We start from the raw sequence: 24,778 nt of genomic DNA on the forward strand, positions 1-24,778 counted from the left end.
GGCCTAGGTTCTGTGTATTTGCAGAGGCAGAACTGAATCCATGCTCAATCTTGTAGCATAAAGATATTTTGATTTGGAGTCCTAAATTACTTCAAAGGAGTTTTCTTCAACTGCCATCCAATTGCAAGCTTTGGCTTGGGCATGCAGCATGGGAGGTGCAAAATATAGCTAGTACTATATCCTTGGATTAAGGCAGTTAAAATTGCTAAAGTTAGGAGGGGAAGAATAAATAATGTCCTCTGAGACATTTGAATACCCTAGGTTAAGATTAAATTTAGAATTGATCTGAAATGTTCTTTGCTGTTAAAAAGAAACTGATATATGAAAATGGCTTCATTCTCTATTTTAAGTATAACCTGAGCATGAAGATCTTGGCTCCATAGTAACTTACACACTCATGTCAATCTCCTTTTTTAAGTGAAAGTCATGTCTTGTATCTTTTAGAAATAGATTGTGCTGGGCTCTTTAAGAGTACTAGCTCTCCTACCACTCACTGCAAGACTTAAATTTCACTGTATTTTAATTTATTTCTTATTTTGAGCCAAATGCTTGCTTTTTTAATACTGAATTGCTTATTTTGGTGGGTTTGGGGTAGGTGAAATAGTTATTTTCTGTCAAATTCAGACATGAAGCTGCCACCTGCAGATCTTGATTTCATGCCAAGGTCACCTTTTCCTTCAATGAAAAGTGAACCTACTCCTTCTTTCTCTACTGCTCTGTTAGTGTGCCAGGATTCTGCCTATTGAATAATCCTGACATTTTGCAGACATTTCAGGATGTAATTACATTTAAAATAGGCATATGGGTTATTATTTAGTTTTGATACCCATAAAATACATGAACACTATTCTTGACACATCTTGAATCTGTTTTCACCCTTAAGTCCATGAGAATATTTTTCCAAGGAAAGCTTAATTTTTTTTTTTTTTTTTGTTAGGCATTGTGAAGGCATAGATATTAATGAAAACAGTGACTGTGTAAAACCACTCAGTGCAGTATCTGGTTTCTCATGGAGAGAGGCTGACTAACATGCAAGAAAGAATAACTAAATACAGACAACAAAACTAGTTTGTCATCAAGTTGAATAGGAAGGAAAACCAATCCTAAATAAGCTGTGGGATAAGAGTCATGAAATATTGTTAAGGTTGGTGAGCTTAAAAACAAACTTGCTCCAAACCAATTTTCACTTCCCTAAGCAGAGGGAGACTGGAGCCTTTAGAATATTCTTGTTTCTCAGGCAGTTGATGTAAGTTCAGGATGAATCAGGTTATTGGACATGTTTGTAACAATGGACAGAAACTTCAAAGTTGCTCTGCTCACCTGCTTGTGTTTTCTGTAAATATAGAGGCTTGGGAGATGCAGCTTGCTTTGGAAGTAGAACTGATCTGTGCAAGGACTAATGCAAATGAAAGAGAAGGGGACAGCATGGGCAGAATTGCAGTCATAGCTGGTGTGAAAGCAGAGATGTGAAAGCGTGATAAACAACTGAAGCTGTCAGAAGTGAGTTCTAAGTGTGTTAGCATAGATGTGAGACTGTAAATGTTAGATCAGAAGTAGTAGCTCTGCAATAAATGCTTGCTCTTAAATTACAGGCTAACAATTGTTGCTTTAAAATGTTGCATAATCACCTTGAAACCCAAGGTTCAGGGCAAGCACTCCTGGTGTGTGCAGTGGGAAGCAGATGGGAAGAAAGGAAGTCTTGCAGTCCTGTGCCTTGATCCTGTGAGTGTGCTTGCTTTGATCTAGAATCTAAAGGGTAAATTCATGCTTTATGCTACAATACTGAGTGGTGAGGACCTAAAGTCAGAATGAGAGAATGGATTTTGCAACTGATTTCAAAAATATAAGCTTTTATACTTGTCTGGGGTCAGGAACTAAACATTTAAGTCTGTCCAGGTGAAAGTTGTGTAGGATCTGATCAGAGGAGGTGTTTACTGTTCTGATAAGTTATGAAAACATTGAACATAAATTTATTTTTTTCCAGAGAGGGCAGTTAATATGTTTTATTTTGGGGATTTGGTGGTGGGCTTTTTCGTTTTTTTACAGGCACAAGGAAATCTTTGCATGTGTGGCTGCAGCTGATGTGAGTGTGCAAGAACACTTGTTTCATTATGGGACAGATTTGCTGCTGTTACCAATTCCAGGAAGGCTATGTATGGTAAAGTGTCACAGCAAATGCTGAATGGTTGATGTCACATGGACAGTTAGACATTGCTTGGGTGTTTATCTAAACACTGAAAACGGTGAATAAAAGCATTGTAGTATAAGCTAAGTAGGTAGACAGTTTTTTTATGAAATATTATGGAAAATAGGTAATATGCATTGATACATAGATTTTTTGCTCAGATTTAAACATAAACCTTCTGGCATGTTGTAACTCTGTGCAGTGTTACTTTGCAAAGGAGGAAGTTTATGAGGAGATTTTAGCCTCAGCATCCATATATAACTTTCTAATGAAAAATTCCTTAAAACTTGCTTGTGCTGAGGTACCTCAGACAGACTCAGAAAGAGGTAATCCCTTGGTAGGGCAATTTGGGAGACATGGCCAGAAGTAGGATCTGTCCTCTGACATTCTCTTGCCAAAAAAACCGTCCTCCTGACATTCTCTTCTGAAATTCAGGAACTCAAATGTTTTAAATATCTTAGCTCTTCTGGAGTTAAATAGCACTTAGTTGTGAAAATATGAAATTTCTAGGCATAGCTGACCTTCACAAAAGAAAGCTTGGTAAGAGCAGCATTTCAGCAGAAAGGACTTAGAAACAAGCAGCCTGTGCCTCTTCAAATGTGTCTTCCAGCTAATACAGACATTTAGGCTCTTTTGATGCTGCTGGGTTTAGAGCTTTCTTCAGGCCTTGGACTGTGCTTATTTCTTCAATGGTAAATTATCCCAAATGGTCCTGTTGGATAGGATTGGAGGCAAATTTCAGAAAATGTGATCTGATCGTGAAGTTGTCTGAAGTCCATAACTGAATGTCCAGAGCTGACTCCACCTCTCTCCTTTGCTGGTTGGGTTTGTTTGGTGACCTCGGGTGCCTCCAGTGCTCAGCCCATGGTCTCGTGCTGACTGCAGCAGTTCATCCTGTCAGCTTGTTCTTATGTAAACAAATTCCTTCTGAATTACTCATAGGCCAGATGTGCCTCTTTTTCTGACCTTTTGGCTTCCAAATTGGTAACTGTATCTAATTTTGGCATTTGTTAATGCTTATGAATCCTGTTGTACCTTTTCTTTTTTACTTCCTGTGAAATTCCTTCCTGGGAATCAGTTTCATTGCATAGAGCTGTAGCTCTATGCAATGGGGTGTGAATGTGGGTTTTTGTTTACACCTTCTCTACCCCCTTCTGTTTATGTAATTTTAAGCATTATAAGGGAGGGATCCTGTGTTCCAGAGCAGGGATTCAATCTTCAGTCTGTGGCAAAGATGTGGTCTGCAAAATGATGATTTTTCCCCATCTGCTATCACCTTACTTTTCTGAGGATTCCCACCCCAGGAGGCTTTAGTCTGGTGCACAGTTGCCTTCCTCCTGGAATAGGTAGGTAGATTGCTTACTTAAAAGAAAAACAGTGTGATGAGTACTGGAGGTGTTTCAACTGTTCTCTATCCTACTTGGCTGTGCAAGCAGAAACTCTGTAGGGTTGAGCAGGAACCTTGCTGTCATTGATCACAGGAGCTCTTCCCTACATCCTTCTCAAGCAGGATAGTTGCAGAGGGTTACCCATAACTGCCTCTCCTTTTATTAAAGGAAACACACTTATCTAAGCCTGTTTGGAGATGTGGCCTTGTAATTGGTTTGTGGGGGAAAAGATTTTAAACAGGACCAGAGAAGAAGATATTGAGAGCAGCCCTGAAGAGAAAGACTTGAGTATGTTGGTTGACAAGGAGCTTGACTTGACCCAGCAATGTGCACTTGCAGCCCAGAAAGCCAAATATGTCTCGGGCTGCATGCAAAGCCCCATGGGCAGCAGGCTGAGGGAGCTAATCCTGCCCCTCTGCTGTGCTCAGGTGAGACCCCACCTGCAGTGCTGCCTTCCGTTCTGGGGCCTCAACATGAGAAAAATGTGTTGGGGTGGGTCCAGAGGAGGCCATGGGGATGATCAGAGGGCTGGAGTACCTCTTCTGTGGAGACAGGCTGAGAGAGTTGGGATGATTAGTCTGGAGAAGACTCCAGGGAGACCTTAGAGCCCTTTCTGGTACCTGAGGGGGAACTACAAGAAGAGCTGGAGAGGGTCTTTGGACAAGGGCATGGAGTGACAGGAGGAGTGTCTTGGTGAAAAATGTGGGAGAGAGGAAAAGGCTGCACCCTCAGCTTGGCTTTCCAAGGGGCCTGAATGACTGAATGACTGCAGCAACCTGCAGCCAGCTTTGCCTGGTAGTGGATGGAGCAGCTGTGCTGCTACAACTGTTTTCCCTTGTGCTCTGGTTTGACAAGATTTCTTCCAGAAATAAGAGGATCGGCTTTTAATTTCTGTCATCTTACAGTGAATAGATTTGTTCTTAGACTCTGGAACAATAAGGCAAGTCCTGACAAGTCATTATTGGTCAGAATAAAAATTGCCTTTTAAGTTCAGCATCTCAGGCTAATTAATGTAAATTCTCCCACTTAGGTTGCTGCTGTATGTGGCTTGTTTTAATGCTTGAGTCATAATTCAAAGAAGTGAGATGGAGGCAAGATTTTAAAGTTTTTTTTCAAGCTGCAGTTCTGTGCCAGCTCGGAGATGGATGAAGTTAGCCTAAGCTTTAAAAGTTCCTAAGATCTCAAACTTTTCTGCTAAAATTCATATTTCAAGAAGGAGTAAGAACAAGTGCATGTGTTGTAGTGTGTCTGTGTCTTCATTTACATATACGTGGCATGCATTTTTATACAGGTATATAAGTAACAAAATAGGTTTGTATGTTACACAGTGTGTATATACCTAATTCAGTGGAAGAAGGCAAATTGTTCTGATGAAGGGAATGAGCTGGAAACTGTTGTTCCCACTTCAGGAGATCACTGTGTGTCTTGCCTTGGAGGCTGATGCTTTTGGTGTAAAAAAACCTGTAGCTGGACAACCCGAGGCTGAGAATAAACACTTTTTTTCAATGTTTGGCTGCATTTTCTTGGGAGTTTTTCTTCAAAAATCAGGATCAGAAAGAAGCAGTTCAAATCTTGGTGACATTTCTTAAAAGTGATTTTCATTCTTAGGTTTTTGTTCCTATCATGGCTTGTTTCAACACAAAACTGTTCTGTTGAAATTTTTGCTGTTGTTATTCTCCAGGAGCAGTGTTAGACAGTTTAGCACCACCTATGCAGCAAAGCTTAATTATTCCATACTGAATTCTGGAGGACCTCTTCCTATTTCCTAAAGAAAGTCTAGGACTGATGGGAGGGGAATATTGGTTAAGGGAGATAAAATGCAGGAAACATAAATCTAAAATGTTGAAGTCCATCCTTAGCTTTTCCTTCTCAAGAAATGCAGGCTTGTGTTTTTTTTGGGTTTTTTTTTTTTTTTTTTAGCAGTTGGTAGTCATTAAGTTTTATCTGTCACTGGGGTTCAGTGTCTGGCATTACTATTTCTCATTTCACTTTTCACATGAATACTTTTTGTGCTTTTGGAAATACAATATGTGCCAAACTCTAATTTGTCTTCAGTGTTACCTTGAAGCTGATGGTACTACTGTCTGTCCTGATTAAAAAGTGACACTTACAGACTACAGGGTAAGTAAACTGGACCCATAGACACTGAACCATAGAGCAAGGTCACACTGAAATGTGGAAACAGCTTTTCTCTTCTGGTGAGGACCTGTTCTTGGATGGAGATTGCCAGAGAGGGTCACTTACACAGATAGAATGCTGATATTTCTGCAAGCAAATCCAAATTTCAGTCCAAGTGCAGCCTTCTCTGTATGGACAGGCTGTTTTGTACATTTTTGAGTCCCTTAGCTGGCCACTAGCTCTTCCCCTGTTTCTGTCCTTCCGGGCATTCTGGTCAGCAGAGCTGGATGCTCTGATGCTGTTTCACTTAAAATACATGAGCCTGCTTCATCTGCCTCCTCCTGCCAATGCCTCACTTAGGCTTTGGCACAGGAGTGCCTTGGGATTTAAATGGCTTTGAGATGTCCCTATTAACTCTTATTTCTTCCTGAGTTTATCAAGAACTTAATATTTACTGGCCTATGGTGAAATATGGCTGTTACAGCAGAGGTGCCAAATTTTAGTGGCTTTTTAGTAACACCAGTAGGGAGGAGGGTTTTGCGTAAATAATTGCATCAAACCCAAGGTACCGTTTGTCTGAAGCAAAAATAAAAGGTAGGCAATGTTCTTTTCACCTACATTCTCTTTTCTCTCTCTCACTCCCAAATTCCCTGCATTGTTGCAACTTGAATTCTGACATAAGAGTTGAGCATAAATTGGTCATATAAATTGTTTCACAAAGCTAATTTAACTTGTGTCCTAAACTGAGTTGTTACCCTATGCTGGTCTGGACAGTAGATGGGGAGTAATGCAAATCTTGAAGAATGTGATAGCTTCAGAAATTTCAGTGCTGCCTTGAAAAGGGGATGCCTTTCCAGGCCAGAGAAATGTGCCTGTGCTCAGTCAATGGTACTTTGTTTGCAGCAGGGAGGACTGAGGTACTTCTTGGCTTTTCATGAGCCCTTCTATCTAGCACGGTGTACTCCATCTGACCTTCCTATGGAGCTTACCTTGAAGCTGATGTGCTTCCACTGGATGTCACTGTTGCTCTTTGAGAACACATTTAAAGTATTTTACCTGTAGTGAAAATGACACCTCAAAATAGACTTTTAAAGGTATTTCTCTCTCTTTTGGATTAGTAGAATTGGGGTTCAGATGAACTGCATACAGCACCTTTGAGGGTTTGCTGCTGCTCTCTTTTTAGGGGAATTTTTTCAGCTAAGATAATGAATTTGATTGCATTGGGGAATTACATACATTGAAGGTCTGTGTTGAATTGAACACGTTGGATGTATGTGTTGTTTAAGGGGTGCTCTGTGTTTCTAGATACTTGAAAATTAATTCCAGGCAACATCACACTGTCTTAAAAAAAAACATACCAAAACACAAAACCCTCAAAAGAGTAAATACACTGTGTTAATTAATTACAAAGGACTTAAAGGTAGAGTTGAACCCACCCCCTTCACACCACTCGATTCTTCCCATCCAGTACAGAGAGGTGAGGAAAAGGGAGAAGAAATATTTCTTCTGGGCTGAATTATAAGAATCCTACATTTTATTAGTAGGTGTAAAACTGAGGTGGGTGGTTATTGTATCAATATGTCTTCTGAGGATCACCATTTAAGAAGCAAAATGGCATTTTTTTAGTTGTCTCCTGCAGTTTGCTACAGATGCACATGTGTTGTTTAGTTCATACCTGCCCCCCAACCCCTGATCAGCCCTGTAACTGCTGGCCAGGATGCTGTTTAGCCAGAACAATTTTCATAAGAGGCTCAGTAAGAGACCTCTGGAATGAAGACTGATTAATTTTACCCTTCCCCCAAGTAGTTGCCTTGTGCTGTCTTTAAGTGGTTGCTATAAATAAATCACTTCTGTTTTTCCTTTGTCACTGAGATCTCTACTGTATTCTGAAACTGCTCATCTCTTCTTCCTTTAATGTTCAGCTGCTCCTTGCTCTACTCCCAGGGTGTAATACACAGATGTTGTAATAAGATATTTAATGGCAGAGACATTTGTTTGGTTGTGCCAAATAGATTGTACACTTGAACTCTGACTGAAATGAATTAAACCTCTGCAGCAGTGCCATTGTTTCTGGTGCCTGTCCCCAGCATTCAGCTGGCACTTCACCCACAGGTGAGTCAGATGAGAGCACAGATGTCACTGCCTGTAATCATAATGGTCATTGGTACTGACACAATTTTGTATTTTTGCAATGTTTTTCTTAATCTTTTAGAATTTAAATTCCTGAGGGCTGGCTCAGATGGAATAAATTGTCATTAGAAGGGCTCCTGGAGTCTAAGGCTGTATGTTTCTAAGGGTTTTCTTGTTCATTCTTGGGAACAGCAGCTGATTTAGTCTGCTTTTACAAAATTTGAAAATGTTTCAGTCTGGAGGCAATTTGGTTCTTCCTCAGCTAGGTGCACACTTCCCAGAACTGCATGGTGAAAGACCTTGGTCAGCTGGAAGCCTCCTCTTTGGAAGTGGCTGCTGTGACCCAGTGGTTATTTGCTGGGTGGCTGTGTCCCTGCTTTAGACACAGGCACTAACTCAGAACCTCATTGCTGAAGGCTGCAGCTGTGGGATTTCTTGATGGGCAGTGAGGACCCTTTCAAGCAGCTGTGGTGTTTGAATTGGGACAGTATGCCATGTTGTCATGTTTCTGTTTTTAAATGTAGATATATTTCTGTTCTTGGGGCTGTTGCCTTGAGGAGCCCCCATGGCCTTTCTGGAGGTGCCTTTTCGTGGGAGTGGTATGCAGCTTGTGAGGTGAGCAGCAGAATATGGCATCTGACAGCTCTGGCTTCAACCTGCCATGATGAGGGACCACCTGACCCCTAAAGCATCAGTGTGGGAACATCTCTGCAGTGTTGTCTTTGCCAGACTCTTACACTTTGTGAACTGTAACAAAGAGAATATAGACTCCCAGTTCAACCCTGAAGCTTTTTATGAAAAGCTGTCTGACATATGCTATAAAGATAGATGGAGAAAATCTGTTGCTACAGTCATTTTTCTGCTCTGTGAGTCAGCTTGTTCTAATGGGTTTTGAAGAGGATAGCTCATCATCATTTGGGGTTTTTAAGTGCAGGTTGTATGCAGCGTTAGCTCACTAAAATTTCTGCTGTGCCATGATTGACTGGCCTGAAGTTACATCATCAGCATAAGGTAGTCAGCCTTAAAATAGAAAGAAAATGGGTTCTTTTTATGCTAGTTACCTATTGAAAAGCAGTGGTTTGTGGTTTTTGTTTGTTTTCACTTTTAAATTTAAGCAGCAAATAGCAGGTTTTTAAGACTGGATTGAACTCATCTCTGCAAAAAGATATTTCAGTTGAGTAAATCAATGCATCAGTGAGCAATGTGTGGCTCTTTGGCTTCCTGCAGCACAGGAGTAGCCGGAGTGTGGCTCCCATGCTGTGTGACCTGGAGTGTGGGCTGTGTTGGCCAGGGGCCTGTAGACAATCCCAATTATTCAAGCAGGTGGGAGGAAGGAAATTAGCAGAGGCTGGTGTGGCTGGTACCACCTGATACCCAGCTGCACCCCTGGCCTGTGGTGGAGCACAGTGATCCCTGTGGAGCACCTGTCACTTAAACCTTCCCCTTCTTTCCTGCTCCTTATGCAGAACTGGCCATGTGAGGCTTAGCTGTAGGAGGATGGTTTGGTGGGCAGGGTCTGGAAGAATGGTCAGCTCCTACTGACTAGCAGTTGGTGGCCAGCAGCAAGGCTTACTCCTGTCAAAGCTGCTACTGCTGCACCCTCTTATTTCTTCTTCTCTTGCTCACCCCCTCCAGTCTCCACCTTCCCTAGGTACTCACATTTCTGCTCCTTGTACTATTTATTGCATATTTTGCCTGTGTTGTTGAGCTGGATCTCAGCCTTGGGAGCCTTGATAAGGCCTCAGTCAGTGGCTCCCAGCAGCACAGGGGGTTTTACGTATATTTTTTAAATATATGAAATTTTTTGTATGCATGTAAGTATCTTCATGATGTACTGAACAGTTTGGTGGTTAAAGTTATGTCAGCTGGTCTTGTTGCAGTTTATTTGCACATCTGCACACATCTGGCATCAAAAACAGAAAGGAGCATGTAAATCAGTACTGTGCTGGTGAGAAATGCATGCCTGCTGTTGCATAGGAGAGAAGACACAGAGGCAAATCTTCATTTCAACTTAAAAAAAAGTACATGTGGAAGAACTTTTGGAGACTGTTTTTCAATCTGTTAGAATTCCTTGCTTTGTTGATTTGTAAACTTTGTGAGAGTAATAAGTGTAGGGGATGGAGCTGCACTTGGGATTGGGCTATGGAGAAGTGTTTTGAGAGCTGTGATCTTGGCTTTCAATTCAAATTTTGTCCATTGGTGTAAATTGAGAAACTGAAGTCTGCAGTTGCTTAACCAGTTGGCTGCCTCCTTTAGTTAAACTTCTTTGTACTGCTTCTATGGCAATATTGCAGATAAACAGTGCAAATAGTGTTTGTTCTACAAGAAAGATACCATTTTGAAAGAAAAGGAAAGAAGAATAGGTTCTTTAGTAGAGATCTATTTGTGTTTTTCAAACTTAATTTATTCAGAATGAAATATTCAAGCTTGCATAACTAAAACAGTTGAAACTTCAAAGTAAACTTGTTCTTAATCTCGTTGAGGAGGAAAACCAGTTCAAGATATAAACAAAATTAAAATTACTTAATCAAAACAGTTCCAATGCATATTGGGACATCTTGCTTCTGCTGAACTTAACTATGGTACAATGTCTTTGCCTGCTTTCAACTACCAAACATGGAGAGAGGCTTTAACTTCACTGTTGGAGTGAAACAATCAGACTCCTCTGGGGTAACTTACTTAATTCCTGTCGTTGGGATGCAGTGCTTCCCTGAGCAGCTCCAGTGAGTCTTCACTTACCTGTAGTCTGTGCCTGTGTGCCACAAGAGCACACCAAAATTCTTTGCACATAGAAAACTTGAACCTTGCAGGATTGCTTCAAGATTTTTATCTAAGGTTTGCCTTTCCCGGTGGTAGTTTAAAAAACAAACAAAAGCACACACAAAACCCCCCCAGAAAACAACAAAACCACCCTCCACCTGGAGCAGGCAGACAAGTCAGCAGAAGCTTTTCCTTTTCCAGCTGTGGCAAGAACAATTCCTTTCCTCCTCTGCCTGTTTTTAATAGCCTAGACTGTCCCAGCATAAACTGTCCTTTACTGTTTACCCTCCATGGAACAGAAATCCCTGTGCTATTGCAATAGCAGATCATGTCTGTTTATTTTTCTAGCAGTCAGAAATGGATGGTGGCATTCATCATAAGAAAACAAAAACTCAGGATTCTGTTAGGACCCATGAGCAGCAAGAGGAGGAGACCAGTCTTGCAAATACCCTGGAGCATATTATGGGACAACTGGATGTTCTGACTCAGGTATGGTTTGCTTTTTTGTTATTGACAAAGGTACTTGTGACTGGAAGAATTGGGAATGTTTTGCAATAGGTTCACAGAATAATAATATGGCTGTTTCAAAAACTCTGCTTTTTAGTAGTACTTTGATAAGTGTTTCATCATCTGCTTCTCAGCTTCTCTCTATCAGTTCCCTCACACTGACTTCCACCTTAGGCCCTGCTCTACCCCAGTTTCTTTGTGCTGCAGCGTGGTAGAGGCTGCTGGAGCCACCTCTGATAGACTGTGCTATTAGCCAGGGTTTATCTAAGGTGATGCCTAAAGGAGTGGTTGGCAGAACAACTCTGTTTTGATGAATAATCTGTGTCTCTTTTCCCTCCTCCGTTATACCACAGCCCATAGGTGAACTCTGTTCAGATCCTGCTCCTTTCCCCCACCCAGCATTCACTTACACAGTCCAATCTGCAGAATCCTCCTCCCATCAACAAGTCTGGGCCCTTCTGTGCCTCCTTGCTGGAACATGTTTTTCACCCACAGCTACAAACAACTAATCCCTTGCTAAAACATTAACAAACAGTTCTTTCTTGGAGTCAATAAGCAATGTTTGAAGAAACCAGCCATGAATGGTGATCATCACAGAATGTGTTTACTTAATAAGAATTTGGGGATGGAAGTGTTTTTTGATTCACTAAACTGCTCCTTGCTCATTGTGGAGAAATACGGTTTCTGTTCAGGGCTGCACCTGAATTTCATTGTGTTTTTTTGAGGTATGTGAAAAACAGGGAGGAAAGTATGGAATGGGAAACACTGGAGGTTTCCTGTAGCTGAGACTATGATGGTAAGATGAAAAAATCTGTTGGGAGGTTTTTTCTGTGAGTTTAAGTACTGTTTCTGAGGAAGAGCAAGTAGGTCTTAAACTCTTGGTGTTCAACATATTGATTAGTAGTCTGAGTTAGTTCTCTGCTCTTGAGAGAGTTAACTTGCCAAAGTACTTGTCAAAGAGTGTAAGATGATGGGTTGGAGGGCCCATCAGGAGATGGAAGGCTGTTTTAAGGATTAAAAACATGCCACAACTACAAGCAGTCTAAAATAGTGTAGGATGAAACCCAAAAGGTATTTAAGTTCACTTGGCAGAAATGCAAAAAAGCACTTTTGCTGTGATCTTTAAAACACTGAGCACTGGAGGAGGGGAGGGAAATCTTGTGTGACACTGGGCCCTTATACTTCTGAGTAAAAAGCAAGCCAGTGTATACACAAAATATTTTAATACTGTTTTTACGTCTCCCTAGTAAGCCTGGAATGTGATTGTTATCTTTCATTACATTAATCACATCCACATTTCTGATGATGGATGTGTAATGGCTCCTTTTCAACTTCATAGGTGTTTAGAGGAGGCAAATATTGCAGTAAACAGTACGTGTGGGATTTAACCTAAATATAAGCAACGCAGATATCTCTGTCGAAGATATTGTGTAACTGTAGAAAATTCTAAATGTTGTTTTAAAACTAGCAGAAAGAGAAATTGAGATCAGTGGGGGAGGAATAAATTAGTAAGTTATAGGATAAAATTGGAAGTAGCCCTGAAATAGTAAAAGACCAAAAAGCTGCCTTGAGTAACTGTGTTCTTCAACCTTTTACCTTTTTTGTAGCATTTTTACCATCTTTGAGGTACTTAATTTCCCCTTGGTTCTACACTGTGTATGTTGTATTAACACCATTTTAATGCCTTTGTATAGAGGTAGGTGTTCCTGACACGCTGCTTTCATGCCAAGGTTTTGGTATGTAGCAGTGACACAGACACCAAAGAAACTTTAGCAAATGAGCCTGGAAGAATTCCTCATTCCTGGGCTAAGGCAGAAGGCACCTCAGAGAGGAGGGATGTGGGCAGTAGCAAGGCAGATGTGGAGGGCAATGACTTGCATGTCTGAACTTTGGCTTTTCCAGCTTGGGTTGGTAGGAGAAAGGAATGCAGCTCCAGCAGAGCCACTGTTACCCCTCTTTGATGCTGTTGGATGTACTCTGGTAGGAGCTGTGGTGTGCAGAGATCCAAGTGAACTGGAAGCAGTTCTGGTGGTGTGGGGCTGCTTGTCCTTCCGAGGCATTTCTGCCAAAGCACAAATGGGTGCTGCTCCCTGCAGGCAACAGATTCAAACCAGCATGTGTGTCAGCTTTGGGCCTGCTGACTTCTTTGTGAAAGGAAGACACCACTGCTTCTTCAAGACAACAGAAAGCTTTCATAAACACCACTTAACAGGTGTCACTATTTTCTCTTCTTGGAGAAGGGCTGAAGATGCTCCTAATGCTCTGTTAAAATCATAATTCCTGAGTATTGCATGTTTCAGGAGAACTCTAAGGGCATAAGCAGGGCCATCCACTTGAAGGGAAAGAGCATGTGACATTTCCAGAAACCCCCTATTGATATAGCCATCCATGGGCTTCTCAGGAATTGAATCTCTTAGCTCCATGGGAGCTTGGATTAATTTCTGATGTGATATCTTGAGTTCCTGTGTTCATTGTTCTTGTTGTAGAGGCAAGGCTGTGTTGCCATCGTGTAAAGTACCAGTGGGGGAAGGTTAAAGTTGTGATAAACTACTTGGGGAAATTATGCAGATCTAAGCCCAGTTTATTTTCCTAATATTTTTTTCTGTAGCTGTCATTTCAAGGTTTAAACCTGGTATCACGTGGAAGTGGGAAGGAAAGAAAATGCTTCCAATTTCTGCTGAAAGAGGTGATAGTAAGACATCAGCTGTGGGCTGTCATCTCTTGCCAGCACACAGCTTTGTTCTGAGCTGCATACTTGAAGCTGCATCACCAATTATTAGTACCTTCCTTCTGCTGGCAGTAGATTTCCAGATGAAATGAGGAGTCATGTGCTTTGATTGAGTGAGATTGTTTTTGTTCAATTCAGAGGTCTCTTCCAGCCAGTCGCCAATCACTGAGGGTGTGGAGGTGTTGTGCCCTGCTCAGGAGGATACACTGAAGCAGGGCACTTCAGCTCGTATCAGAGAGAGATTGAAAGAATCCAGTGGCTGTTGTGTATCACAACTAGTAGTAACCATGAGAGTATAGAAGCTTTGCTAAGCTTCATTCTTATGTTGTTGATATGATTCAGTTATTTAAAGTTTTGACAACTTTCTTTCAATTGGTCTTTAATTCAATGAAACCTTTTTTCCTCCCCCCAAAGCTCTGTCAGGATCTCTTTCATTTTACTTGTGAGAAACTGGGCTAATGTGACTTGAAAGGGTCTTCATATTTTTTGCTAACAGCAGTTTATGTTTGGCCTTACATGGCTCTTTTTCAGGAGAGTTGCATATGCTTAATAATTCTGCTGCCTTGAAGAGTGAAGTTGAGACCTGGACATAAGCCAGTTGTTCCCAGTAGTTTTGGATTACTGAGATGCCCTGGTTCCCCTCTGTAGGAAAGCAGGCAATTCACATCTGGCAAAGGAATGAGGAAGATGAGAATAATAAATGTATGATACTGATGCTTTGCTCGTCGCTTTCCTGCAGCTTATTCTCTTGTCGGTGTCTCAGTGTTTAAAAATCCCCTACTGGCATTTCAGAGATGGAAAGGATGAAAATGCAAACTGTTTATCAATTTATTTGTTTTTATTGAGGACTGGATTTCAGTATCTCAGTGCCTATATGAAGAGTTAGGGTGAATATTTAAGATCAAGGGGAAAACAAGGTGATTTTCTCTCTTGGATAGCCTGGCACAGAAACGTGTATTTTGGCTGAAACAAAAATGTAGCAGATATCAAAGATTTGCTTGGTTCAGGTGCATTTCCTGCATTTACAGCTGAGCTGCCCTTCTGAAAAGATCATCTCTGAGTAACTGTCTTGGCTGCATTTGCAGTGATCATCTTCAAACCGTTTAATGTACTCTTGTCCTCACTCCAAACACCTCCAGCTGCTGTGTTCACTCTGTTCATCTGTGGGCAGCAGGCACTGAGGCAAAAGCTGCTGGTTTTATGTGGGAAGGAAGATGTCTTCTCCAAAGAAAGAGTTCAGAACCAGGTTAGCATAAAAATTCATAAATAGCTGCGATAATCCACCCACAGGAAATGGCTTTATATGCTTCCCCAAACTAATCTTGCATTGAAGCTGGGAGAAAACAACACAGTGAAATGGAGAAGACTTGATAAATCTGTAAAATAATCCAAAGCCTGAATTGAAGGACAGTCTAGCTCATGTGAGATTTAAAGGATTATTTCACTCCAGAAAAGATTGCAGGCGGAGAAGGAATTTTTTTAAATTATTTTTTTAGCACAAAAAAAGATTTGGACACAAGTAACTTGCTTTTTCATTAAAGCTGAAAATATTTGTGTCTCCAGTGCTTAGTAATCAAAGTGAGTAAAATCAAATTTTTGCTTCCTTTTTGAGATGTGGTCTCAAGCCTGTGTTGGTGGGGGATGAATGTGGTCTCTCTTTTGAGAGGTGCTGAATGTGAATTAGTAAAATATATGCTTTATGACTTCAGGTAGCTTTAAGTCAAGAAGAAATATTTGGCAGTGGTGGGGGGATCATGTCCCAAGTGCTTCTGCCTTGCTGTGCACAAATATCTTGGTTTCTGTGGTGCTCTCAAGACCTGAAGACCAGTGGACTCAATATACAGGAGAAAACTGCAAGTAATTTTTACTCCAAGAGAAATAGTTTGAAATCTGAAACACTAATAAAAAAGTTCTCATCTGAAAGTCTGTGGTGTGTCAGATGAGCTTGGTTTTTAAATCTGAATTTAAAAGACATAGAGGCTATTTCTTGTGAATCAGACCCATCCCTTAGAGATTCAGTAGCTTTGATCTCTCACTCAAAACAAATTAAGTACCCTGGTTATTGCCTCTGTGTCATTGAGCAGAGCAACTTTTTTTTTGCCCCTGAAATTTACTTCCAAAATACACTTTTTATAAAATCTTGATGCAAATACATTTTTCTCCTTTCTAAGATTGCTTAAATTAAATGCACTCTGAGGGATGTTGCTGTGTTAGCAGGGCACCCTCTGAAGGCTGGCTCTTCAGAAGTGCTGATCCTCTCCCTGGATGTTCACAGGACCTTCACCTTCCATTTTCCTTCAATGGGAAGGAATATTAAACACCTCCCACAATTTGTTTTCATAAGCAGACTTTGAAGATTAATATAAGTTGTTATTCAGCTATTGGATACCAGCAGCTGAGTTCATTTAGGTGAGTGATTTGCATCCTCTCAGAGGCAGGGGACGGATATGGGAAGGCTTTGAAGTCCTTATGGTTGGGGAAGACCTCTGGTCATTCAGGGTTCTAACCTCTGTACTGTGCAGTTGCTGTCGTGGTGCATGTTTGGACATTGTTGTAGCTCATATTGACTAGCTGTGGTTTTTTTTTTTGAAACTGGGAGTCTTTTGACTCCTTTTGCTGTGCTGGCCCAGCCCCAGAGGTCTGGGAGCTCTGCAGCAAGGAAGCTGCACTGAAGCCATCAGCCATTCCCTTGTAGAAATGTGCAGGATTTGATGTAAGTGCCATCAGTTTAGCTTTGGCTGATCAGCTGTCAAGACTAAAGCAACAGCAACGTGTGAGGAAACATTTCTAGTCAGAGGGCTGTAAAGGGAAAGACTCAGTTGCAAGGGGCTTGTGTGCCTTGTGTCTCCACCCTGTGTGGATGAGACTGGCAGAGTCTGTGGCTCATTTTTGTAGCTAGGATTGATGTAATACAAAAGATGATAACCTTTCTGTACTCCAGGGTCCCTTTGGTCACTGTGATAACTGGTACTGGTCGTGCTGCTTGCTCTGGCAAACTGGATGGAACTGGAATTTTTGTGTATGCTTGTGTGGTTTTCCTACTGTTAAAAGCACAGTGAGCATTGCAAGTCATCACTTGTTGCTGTGCTGAGAACCACAGGAGGAGATTTGTACATTACACCAAAGTTGCTCCTATAATTTAGTGAAAGGGTTGATAAACTGTAATTCAGGTAATTCTGCAGAAAGTGAGGTGTGCTGGGAGGGTGGAAGGAGAGATGGCAGCTGAGAATGATAGAATGATTTGTTTGGAAGGGACCTTGAAGTTGATCTAGTTCCATCCCTGCTGCCAGCCCAGGTTGCTCACAGCCCCATCCAGCCTGGCCTTGAACACTGCCAGGGATGGGGCAGCCACAGCTTCCCTGGACAGCCTGGGCCAGGGCCTCACCACCTTCATTTTAATACTAAGGTGAGGGTAGCTGAGCACTGGCTTTGTGTTTTCTCAGTAACCATTTCCTTCTTGTAGTGCTTCAGGCTGCTAAACAGAGAAAATTCTTTACTTTTGAAGTGTCCTCAGTAATGGATGTCTGAATGGTGGATGAAGAGAGCTGGTGGGACTATGAACTCTAATGCCCTGCACTGGAGAACAGACAAGGAGGTTGTTTAGCAACACAACTTAAGCAGATCCTGATGAGGCCAGGCTAGTGCTGGTATTTGTCCTGCAGGCATTGTCATGTGTTCCTAATCCATGTCACTCCACAGTGAACCTTGGATGGATGTGCAAAACCTGCATTGAGGGCTCTGTGGGACTTCCTGACTCAAATCTGTGCAGCAGCACTGACCAAGATGTTCCTGTCCAGCCACATTGGAGCTAAGTGTGTTGTAGGAACAACAATAAAAGTTTGTAGAATTTGAAGCAAGTTACAAAGTGAACCCAGGAAAATTCATGGTGCTGAATTAGAGAATGGGATAATGCTGAGTCTGCACTCACTAACTCAGCCTGGTGTGAAATATTCCATGCAAATAGGCTTTGTGAGAGTTCACATTAGAGTTTGCCTTCAAAGCCATTGAGATGGTGAGGAGCTACAGACCTGATTTTAAGTGTTTGGGGTAGCACATCTTGTTTTAGTCTGAGCACTGAGGAACTATAATTTCTGTTAGAAATAACCCACGTTTTATTTTAAACCAAAACTCACTCTGAGGTTAAGGCTTTGACCACTGGAGTAAGGTTGGTCCTTGCAGGCATTTGTTTGCTACATAAAGTGTTAATTCTGTGAAAGCTTCATGCCTTGTTCTGCTGTGAGATGAGTCTTCGCTCCTCACTCACTCTGAACCGCCAGCCCTTCTGAGAATGCTTCAGAGGTGCAGAAGGTGTGTAGCTGGCTTGGGTGCCATCTCAGAGCTGTTAAATTCTGATTTGCATGTGAGGAGAGCAGCCCAGCTCTCTTTAGGTGTGCTTGGTAAGAGCAGGGATCTGCTCTGGGGGTCTGGGTGCAGCTGCTGAGGTGGAGGGGCACTGGCTGCATGTTGGGGCAAAACCCAGCATGGTATGGAAGGATGAGAAGCTGTTCTTGCCAGACAGGTTCGTGCTTGAACTCTCTGCGTGAGTTCTCCCATGAGCCTTTCAATCTTGCAGCTGCAGTTTGGAGTTGTAAACTGTGATTAGTGGTGGGAGTTAAGGTTTTTTTTCCTGCTGTAAAAGGTAGGTAGGGCTACCCCAGTGTAAAGCCTTCCCATGGCAGTTTGTTTCACTCATTTCATTAGTTTAGAGAAAGGACTCCCAAGCTTAATTTACCTGGCTGCCGCTCGGATGCTAAGGCAGCATTTTTATGATGCAATTCACATCTTGGCCATGTTTGGGAGTAAAGTGGGCTCTGAAATTGCTAATTTTAGGGACAATCACCTGAAGTTACAGCAGGGCATCTTTGAAAACACACCTGCACTGGCCATGCTTGTTACAGAGGGCAGAGCTCTCTAACCTGCAACTCCAGGTAAAACATGACTAGTCCCATTCTGTAAATCTATGGGCAATCTGTAGTCTTCAATGGACCTCTTAAAAACCATCAATCCCTAAATTCTTCCTTGTACCCACACAGTGGGGTGGAGAAAGTGTGGGTGCAGAAACTTACAAACTTCTGCATTTGTTGTGTGCTTATTGTGGGTGATTTTTTTTTTAACAAATTGAAAAGAAAATGCTGTCTTCATAAATTACCATGTCACATAGGGAAGAAAAATCTGAAGAGGCAGAAGTAATGTTTTTTCTTTGAGCTGTTTGATATGTTAGTGCTCTGCAAAATGTTTTAGCAGATGCTTAGAAAAAACAGTGGAGGAAACTTTTGAGGATCTTTTTAAGTAAAGCTAGAAAACTACTTCTGCTTCCTTTGAGATCAATGGAGAGAGGGATTTTCTGCTATGAAGAAACAGGAATAGAAATGCAAGTGTCCTATTTTTCCTGCACAGAGCCAAGAACACGTCTGTGGTGCGGTCACTGTGCAGGATCATATCCCTTGAAGGTTCAGCTAAGCTGTTGTTACTTATCTGAGGAATGCTGTGTCCGTACTTTTTGGGAGGGTTCCCTGATTATTGGTGATCAGTCAGGCAGTTCTCTGTCCCCTGTGCTATTCCATGGCTAACTCAGAGTGCAGCTACTGTGGCTGCATACCGGAAAGGCCCTGTGCTGCACCTTTGGCCTTGCAGAGAGTGTCCCTGAGCAGGGTGAGCATTAGTTATTCCACCCTTCTGTGCCCTTGTCCCCAGCTCCCGGCTAAGTCCTGCTTTAGCCCATAGCAGGCTGGATCTCTCCTGCCAGGGGCTCCACTGCTGATCCAGAGCCTTGTTGGTGACCTCTGCTCCCTGGCTCTGGATTCCTGTTCAGGTTTCTTTCTATGCTGGTGGAACTGGTTTCTTTTGGCATTCAATTAGCACCCGGTTCCCCTTATCTGTCCTCCTCAAAAGCCCCTCCAGGGCTGCTGCAGAAGCTTCAGCCCTAAGGCCTGTGGCTTTTGAGCTGTCTCTGCTGCTTAATCAAACATGTTTAAGAGGGGCTGAGGAAAAGATACCAATGAGAGCATATTGGAACAGCATCCCAAATCACTCTTATTTGGGTTGTAAAAATAACATGGAGAAATGGCATAAGGGGCTTGTCATCAGGTAAGCAAGCATGACTACTGGGTGTCTCAGTTCAGGTGTCCTGGGGGAGGATGGGAGTGAGTATTCCCTAGAATTTTTAAATAAATTGAGGCCACTTTTTATTTCTCCATAATTTCTCATTAATGCTTCCAAAGAGAAGATTGGTTTTTTTTCAATGTTGAGTCTGTGAAAATAAATGAAGACAAATGTTGCCAGAAGTGTTGGTAGAAGTGATTTAAGTTTTCTGTGAAAAATTCCTGTGTTCTGTTCTGGTGCCCATAGTAATGTTCACTATATTACTGCAATGTCAAAAAATACTCCTTAAAAAATAAATAGCTTGTTTTTTTTTTCTTGTTTAAGCCTAAGCTGTTGTCCTTTTGCCAGTTTGAGCCAGGACTTCAATAAATTATCCAGCATTTACTCCCTGGTGCGTAATGGAGACGTGTGCTGAATTCCTGACACACCAGGAAGCCCAGATCCTGCCACAGAGTGCAAACTGGGCTCTGGTGAATCCTCACTGGATCTGGCTAACAGTGTTCTCCTCCTTGGCTTAACTGCTGGTTTGTTATCTTTGAGAAGCCATAGCAAAAGCATGCAGGAGGTTGAATGGGTGCAGTTTCATTTGCCTCCTGAGAATGACTTGCTTTATAAATAGCAGCATGGAAATATTGTAAAACTTTCAGCTGCTAATAAAGGAGCTTTTCTGTGCAAGTTGCAATATAGCACTTATAGCAGCTGGGCAGTATTTGTGCTTTCCCTTACCTTCCTAGGATATTAGATGCCCTGTCTATTTATATTCATCATACATTCAAGTCTAAATGGACTAGAGTCATTGATTCCTACTTTAGCCTTCCTGAATTTAATTTCTGACTGCTAACTTTTCCACTTTTAGTTTCCAAAAAATACTTACTGCAAGTTTCTGCTTATACTTACGTGCAATTTCCATTCCAATAAACATTTTCCTTACAGCTCTCTCACAAATCCAACACTCGGTGAGATCTGCTTTACTTGTGTCTCATGGTGCTGTGTGTAACAGCTCTTAACTCCTATTGACAGGATCATGGTGACAGTAAATCATGGAACAGAGGAACCACGAGTGATCTGGGCATTGCTTCTGGCAGGGCAGTGTGACTGGGCCTTTAATTCAGCTGATTATCTTTCTAAAGGAAATTTGATGCAATGTTTCATTCTCTCTCTTTTTATTGGAGTGTTGAGTTACCAGTTCATTTTTAAGTTGGAAAAGCCAGGATCCCTACTGCTTTTCATTCTCTGTCTGCTTGCTTAAAGGATAAGACCTTTGCTGTAAACCCTTGGTAGACATTTGGCCTGCTGTGTTCTGCCCTTGGTAGCTTTGTCCTGGTCTCCAAGACAGTCACTAGGCAATGGCATGGCTAGATGTGGAAAAGGTTAAGTCTTCTCCCCTTTGAATAGATGGCAGGGCTCCTGCTGGCTCTGGGGCACCTGGATGTTACCTGCTGGCTCCACAATGTTTCTTCTGGTTCTCTGTGTACTTCAGATCCTGTGCCTCTAAGGGATGGAAGTAGAGGAGGAAAAAACTTAAATGCAGCTGGTGCTGTAGCCTGTGGAAATATTTGGGCGATGTAGGGTTTATTCTTTCAGGTGAAGCTTTCTACAGCTGCAGCAGAGCTCTTTCTCCTTGTCACAGGTCAGAAATAAATATATTAGATATAAGCTTTGAACTGTGTTTAGGGAGGAGAAAAAGGCGCATTATGATGTACTGGACAACCTCAAGCCCTTCCTGACTTCCTTGATACAATCTTGCAAGATGGCTTTGCCTTATGCCTGCTGTTGTTTTTACTATGTCTGTTTTCTCTTCTCCCCCACGACTTCTCATTCCCTAAATCATTTTACAGCAGACTTTTCTTAGTCTCAAGTGGCCTTAGCCAAGCTATTTCCTCTCTTTGTGCTTTCGTTTCCCCAGCTGTAAAATGGGGATAATGAGACCTGCTTGCTTTTGTCAGGCACTTAGAGATGTGCTTACGAAATGTGCTATTAAAAGGCTTTCTATGTATAACTGCTATACAAACAGCGGTTGTCCAAGTTTATTTGAATTACTTTATTAAAGTCCAAGGTTCTGAGCATCCTTTGTTTTTAGCAGAGGATGTTATTTATGCAGTAAAAATGCCCCAAATGTGAAGCTATCGATCGTTGCTGATAAGTTTATGGATATTAAAGCATTAAATCATCACCACCCATTATCAGCCATTCTGGTGTCTCTAGAAGCTGAAAGTGGTTGTGCATAGCTGGGGCCCTTGATTATCTTGGAGTGATCAATAAAAGGTTTTCAGCAAAAGCTTTTATTGCCACGTGGTTAAAATGTTCTTCCTGTGCATCCTGTACATGATGACTTCAGCTCCAGGAGAAAGAGAGCAATCCTTTGCAGGGTAAGTGGATTACACAAAGAAATATAGGCATTATGTTGAGCTAGATATTGCCACTTGGAGTTTTTCCCCTCTATCTCCTGCTGCATTGTCTTGGGCTGGGAAGGTTTTCTTGCCTGTCATGTGCTTGTCCAGCAAGTTTTGAGTGTTTTAATTACAGCAGATCCATTGTGTTGAGGGAAGGGAGGAAATGCTCTGAAGCAGAGACATAAAATCAGAGCCATAACTGAGTAAAATTGTTTAAAATTTGTGTCTCGTTAGCAGAAGCGTGTCTGGTGGCTCTCCAGTGTCTGGTGCCTCATGAACCTGTCCAGGAAAGGAAATGCAGAGCCCAGTCTGAAAGTACCAGTACTGAAATGGGTGCTTGCTGTTGTCTGCAGGAGGGCTTTGTGCCCACTGTCTTCTATTGCTCCTCTCTGAAGTCATGCAGGGCTCTGCCCTGCTGGAATGCTGACACTGGAGTTCCAGCCTAGAAATACCTCAAAGTATTCCTGTGAATTTAGCATTTTATTGAGAGTACAGTGTGCAGTGTGTCCTTGTCAGTAGCTCAACAGCAGCTTTCACTTTGTTTTGCAGACAGTTTCCATCCTGGAGCAGAGGCTGACACTCACTGAAGACAAGCTGAAGGAATGTCTTGAGACTCAGCAGAAAATCATTCAGAACAAAACAAACTGATTTCCTGAGATCAGACAGGAGCTGAAGGAATTGGGAGGTTTGAGGTTGTTTGTGTTCCTAACAGACTGTGTGTGACTTGCTTTAACAATTTTGAGCACAATCTATTTTTCAATTGCAATGTATAGTTACTGTATCTGTAAATAGCTTTGTTACTTCACTAAAATAAAAGCAATATTTTATTCATAAGTGTGGGTAACAATTGTGATCTCTTGTGCTTTCCAGAAGTCCAGCAGCCAGCATGTGGACTGAGTACTAACCAGGAAGGTCACATCTCTCCTGTCTCTGGTCCTACTAAGTTAAAGTGTGTAAGCACCTTGGAGTTGCCAGATGCCTGGTCCAGGCTGTATTAGGCTTGTTGCTGAGGTGTGTGCTGCCTGAAGGTGAGAAGCAAAGTGCTCTCAGGATATTTGGGGCAGTGGTATTTCACCTCTGCTCTAGGACCATATTGAGCAGGTGAGGTCCTGTGCAACTGGCACCTGGAAGAGTTTGTCTCAGCCAAGTCTCACACAGTAAATCTGACACAGCAGCTGAGATCCTGGATGATGTTTGTGCAGAGGTGATTAAATCTGACATATTCAACCTGCTCCCATGTGCAACAGAGGAAAAATGATTGAGGCTGGAACAGAGGCCCCAGTGTGTCCGATGCAGGGTGATTTCCAAGGAGATTTTGCTTCATCTTTGCTTCTTAAAGACGGGCCAAAGGGACAGGAAGGGAACTAAACAGTTGAATGTTTTCTCCATCATGGAACTCCCCTCTTCTCATACTGGACTGCCTTTAATTTTTGGTAATTTTGCAGATGTTTTCACAATTAAATAGCTCATCACTGGCACCTTCCTCCCCTCATCGCTCCTCCTGACTGTTTTGGGGCTTGAGCAGCTGTTCAGTATGTAGCTGCACAAGAATTTGGACTTCTGGGAGATCCTGTCTGCAGCATCTCTTTTGCTAACACCTACTGGTGGTCTCCTTTCTTGCAATAAAACCCACGTTCCTGGAGAAACTTGAGCACCTCAGGGTTACCTTCCTCACCACTGTCTGTCTGACCTCTGCAGACAAGGAGGCTGCCTCAGTCCCTACCCTTGGTGGTGCCTCGTGCCACCAGCACCTGCCAGCCTAGCACAGTTTCCAGGGCCTCCATCTCCACGTGTGATGGGGCACTCTGGATGCTTGCCTGAGGACAGGCTGGCATCCTTACTTCACATGCGGTTTAGCTGGTTTTAAGGCCAGGCCGTGTGGTTTTGACTTGGGGTGGTTTCTGGTGTGGCACCTGTTTTTGTTGCAGGCTGTGTAGGCTGGGACAGTATTTTGGTGGTGTTAAAACTCCTCATCCTACCTGGGGGGAGCTGGTTGTGTTTTCCTGCCAGCCACTAGGAAGCTTCTAGTCTCCTTCCCTCCTGGTCCTTTGTACATCTCTAAGAACCCCTTGCTGGCATGATCACAATATTTCACTCCTTCATTTGTGGGAGGCTGAGAGCTTTCTCATTTCCATGCTTGGTTGATGATGAGTTTCTCTCTGCTCTGCCACAGACTTTGTTTTCTGTTTCCAGGCTCTGAGTCTGATAAATCATTACTTTCCCTTAATGGAATCAATTCAGTGGTGATATTCTGTGCTCTTGCTCTAAGCTTTCAGTGGCTTTTTGCTGAGAGACTGACATAATTTTCATTGAAATGAGCTTGTGTGGTGATGCAGATGGGTGGGGAGGAGGGGACTCAAAGATGCTGTGGCCAATTTGCTGCTAGAAAAACAGCTGTTCCTGCCCTGATCTGCTGCCACTGAAACAATGACAAAAATCAGTTGCAAGAGCCTAAGGTTTCAACTTG

At 42.3% G+C, this 24,778-nt stretch overlaps 1 protein-coding gene across 3 annotated transcripts in view; it reads left to right on the forward strand.

Moving 5' to 3' along the window:
- Positions 1-23,139, forward strand: part of POC1A (POC1 centriolar protein A) — a 44,428-nt gene extending 21,289 nt beyond the window's left edge. Inside the window, exons 10-11 of one of the 3 annotated variants that reach the window (XM_009099520.4) lie at positions 10,930-11,070; positions 22,861-23,139. In XM_009099520.4, the coding sequence (XP_009097768.1) occupies positions 10,930-11,070; positions 22,861-22,959 (240 nt within the window). In that variant the 3' untranslated portion in view covers positions 22,960-23,139. Of the gene's footprint in view, positions 1-2,046; positions 2,347-10,929; positions 11,071-22,860 lie in introns of those variants that run through there. The other 2 variants (XM_018924618.3, XM_050979364.1) reach the window with 2 other exon arrangements.
- Positions 23,140-24,778: the final 1,639 nt, after the last annotated feature.

The sequence above is a fragment of the Serinus canaria genome, chromosome 12 (assembly GCF_022539315.1).
Source record: "Serinus canaria isolate serCan28SL12 chromosome 12, serCan2020, whole genome shotgun sequence".
NCBI classification, from domain to species: Eukaryota; Metazoa; Chordata; class Aves; order Passeriformes; family Fringillidae; genus Serinus; species Serinus canaria.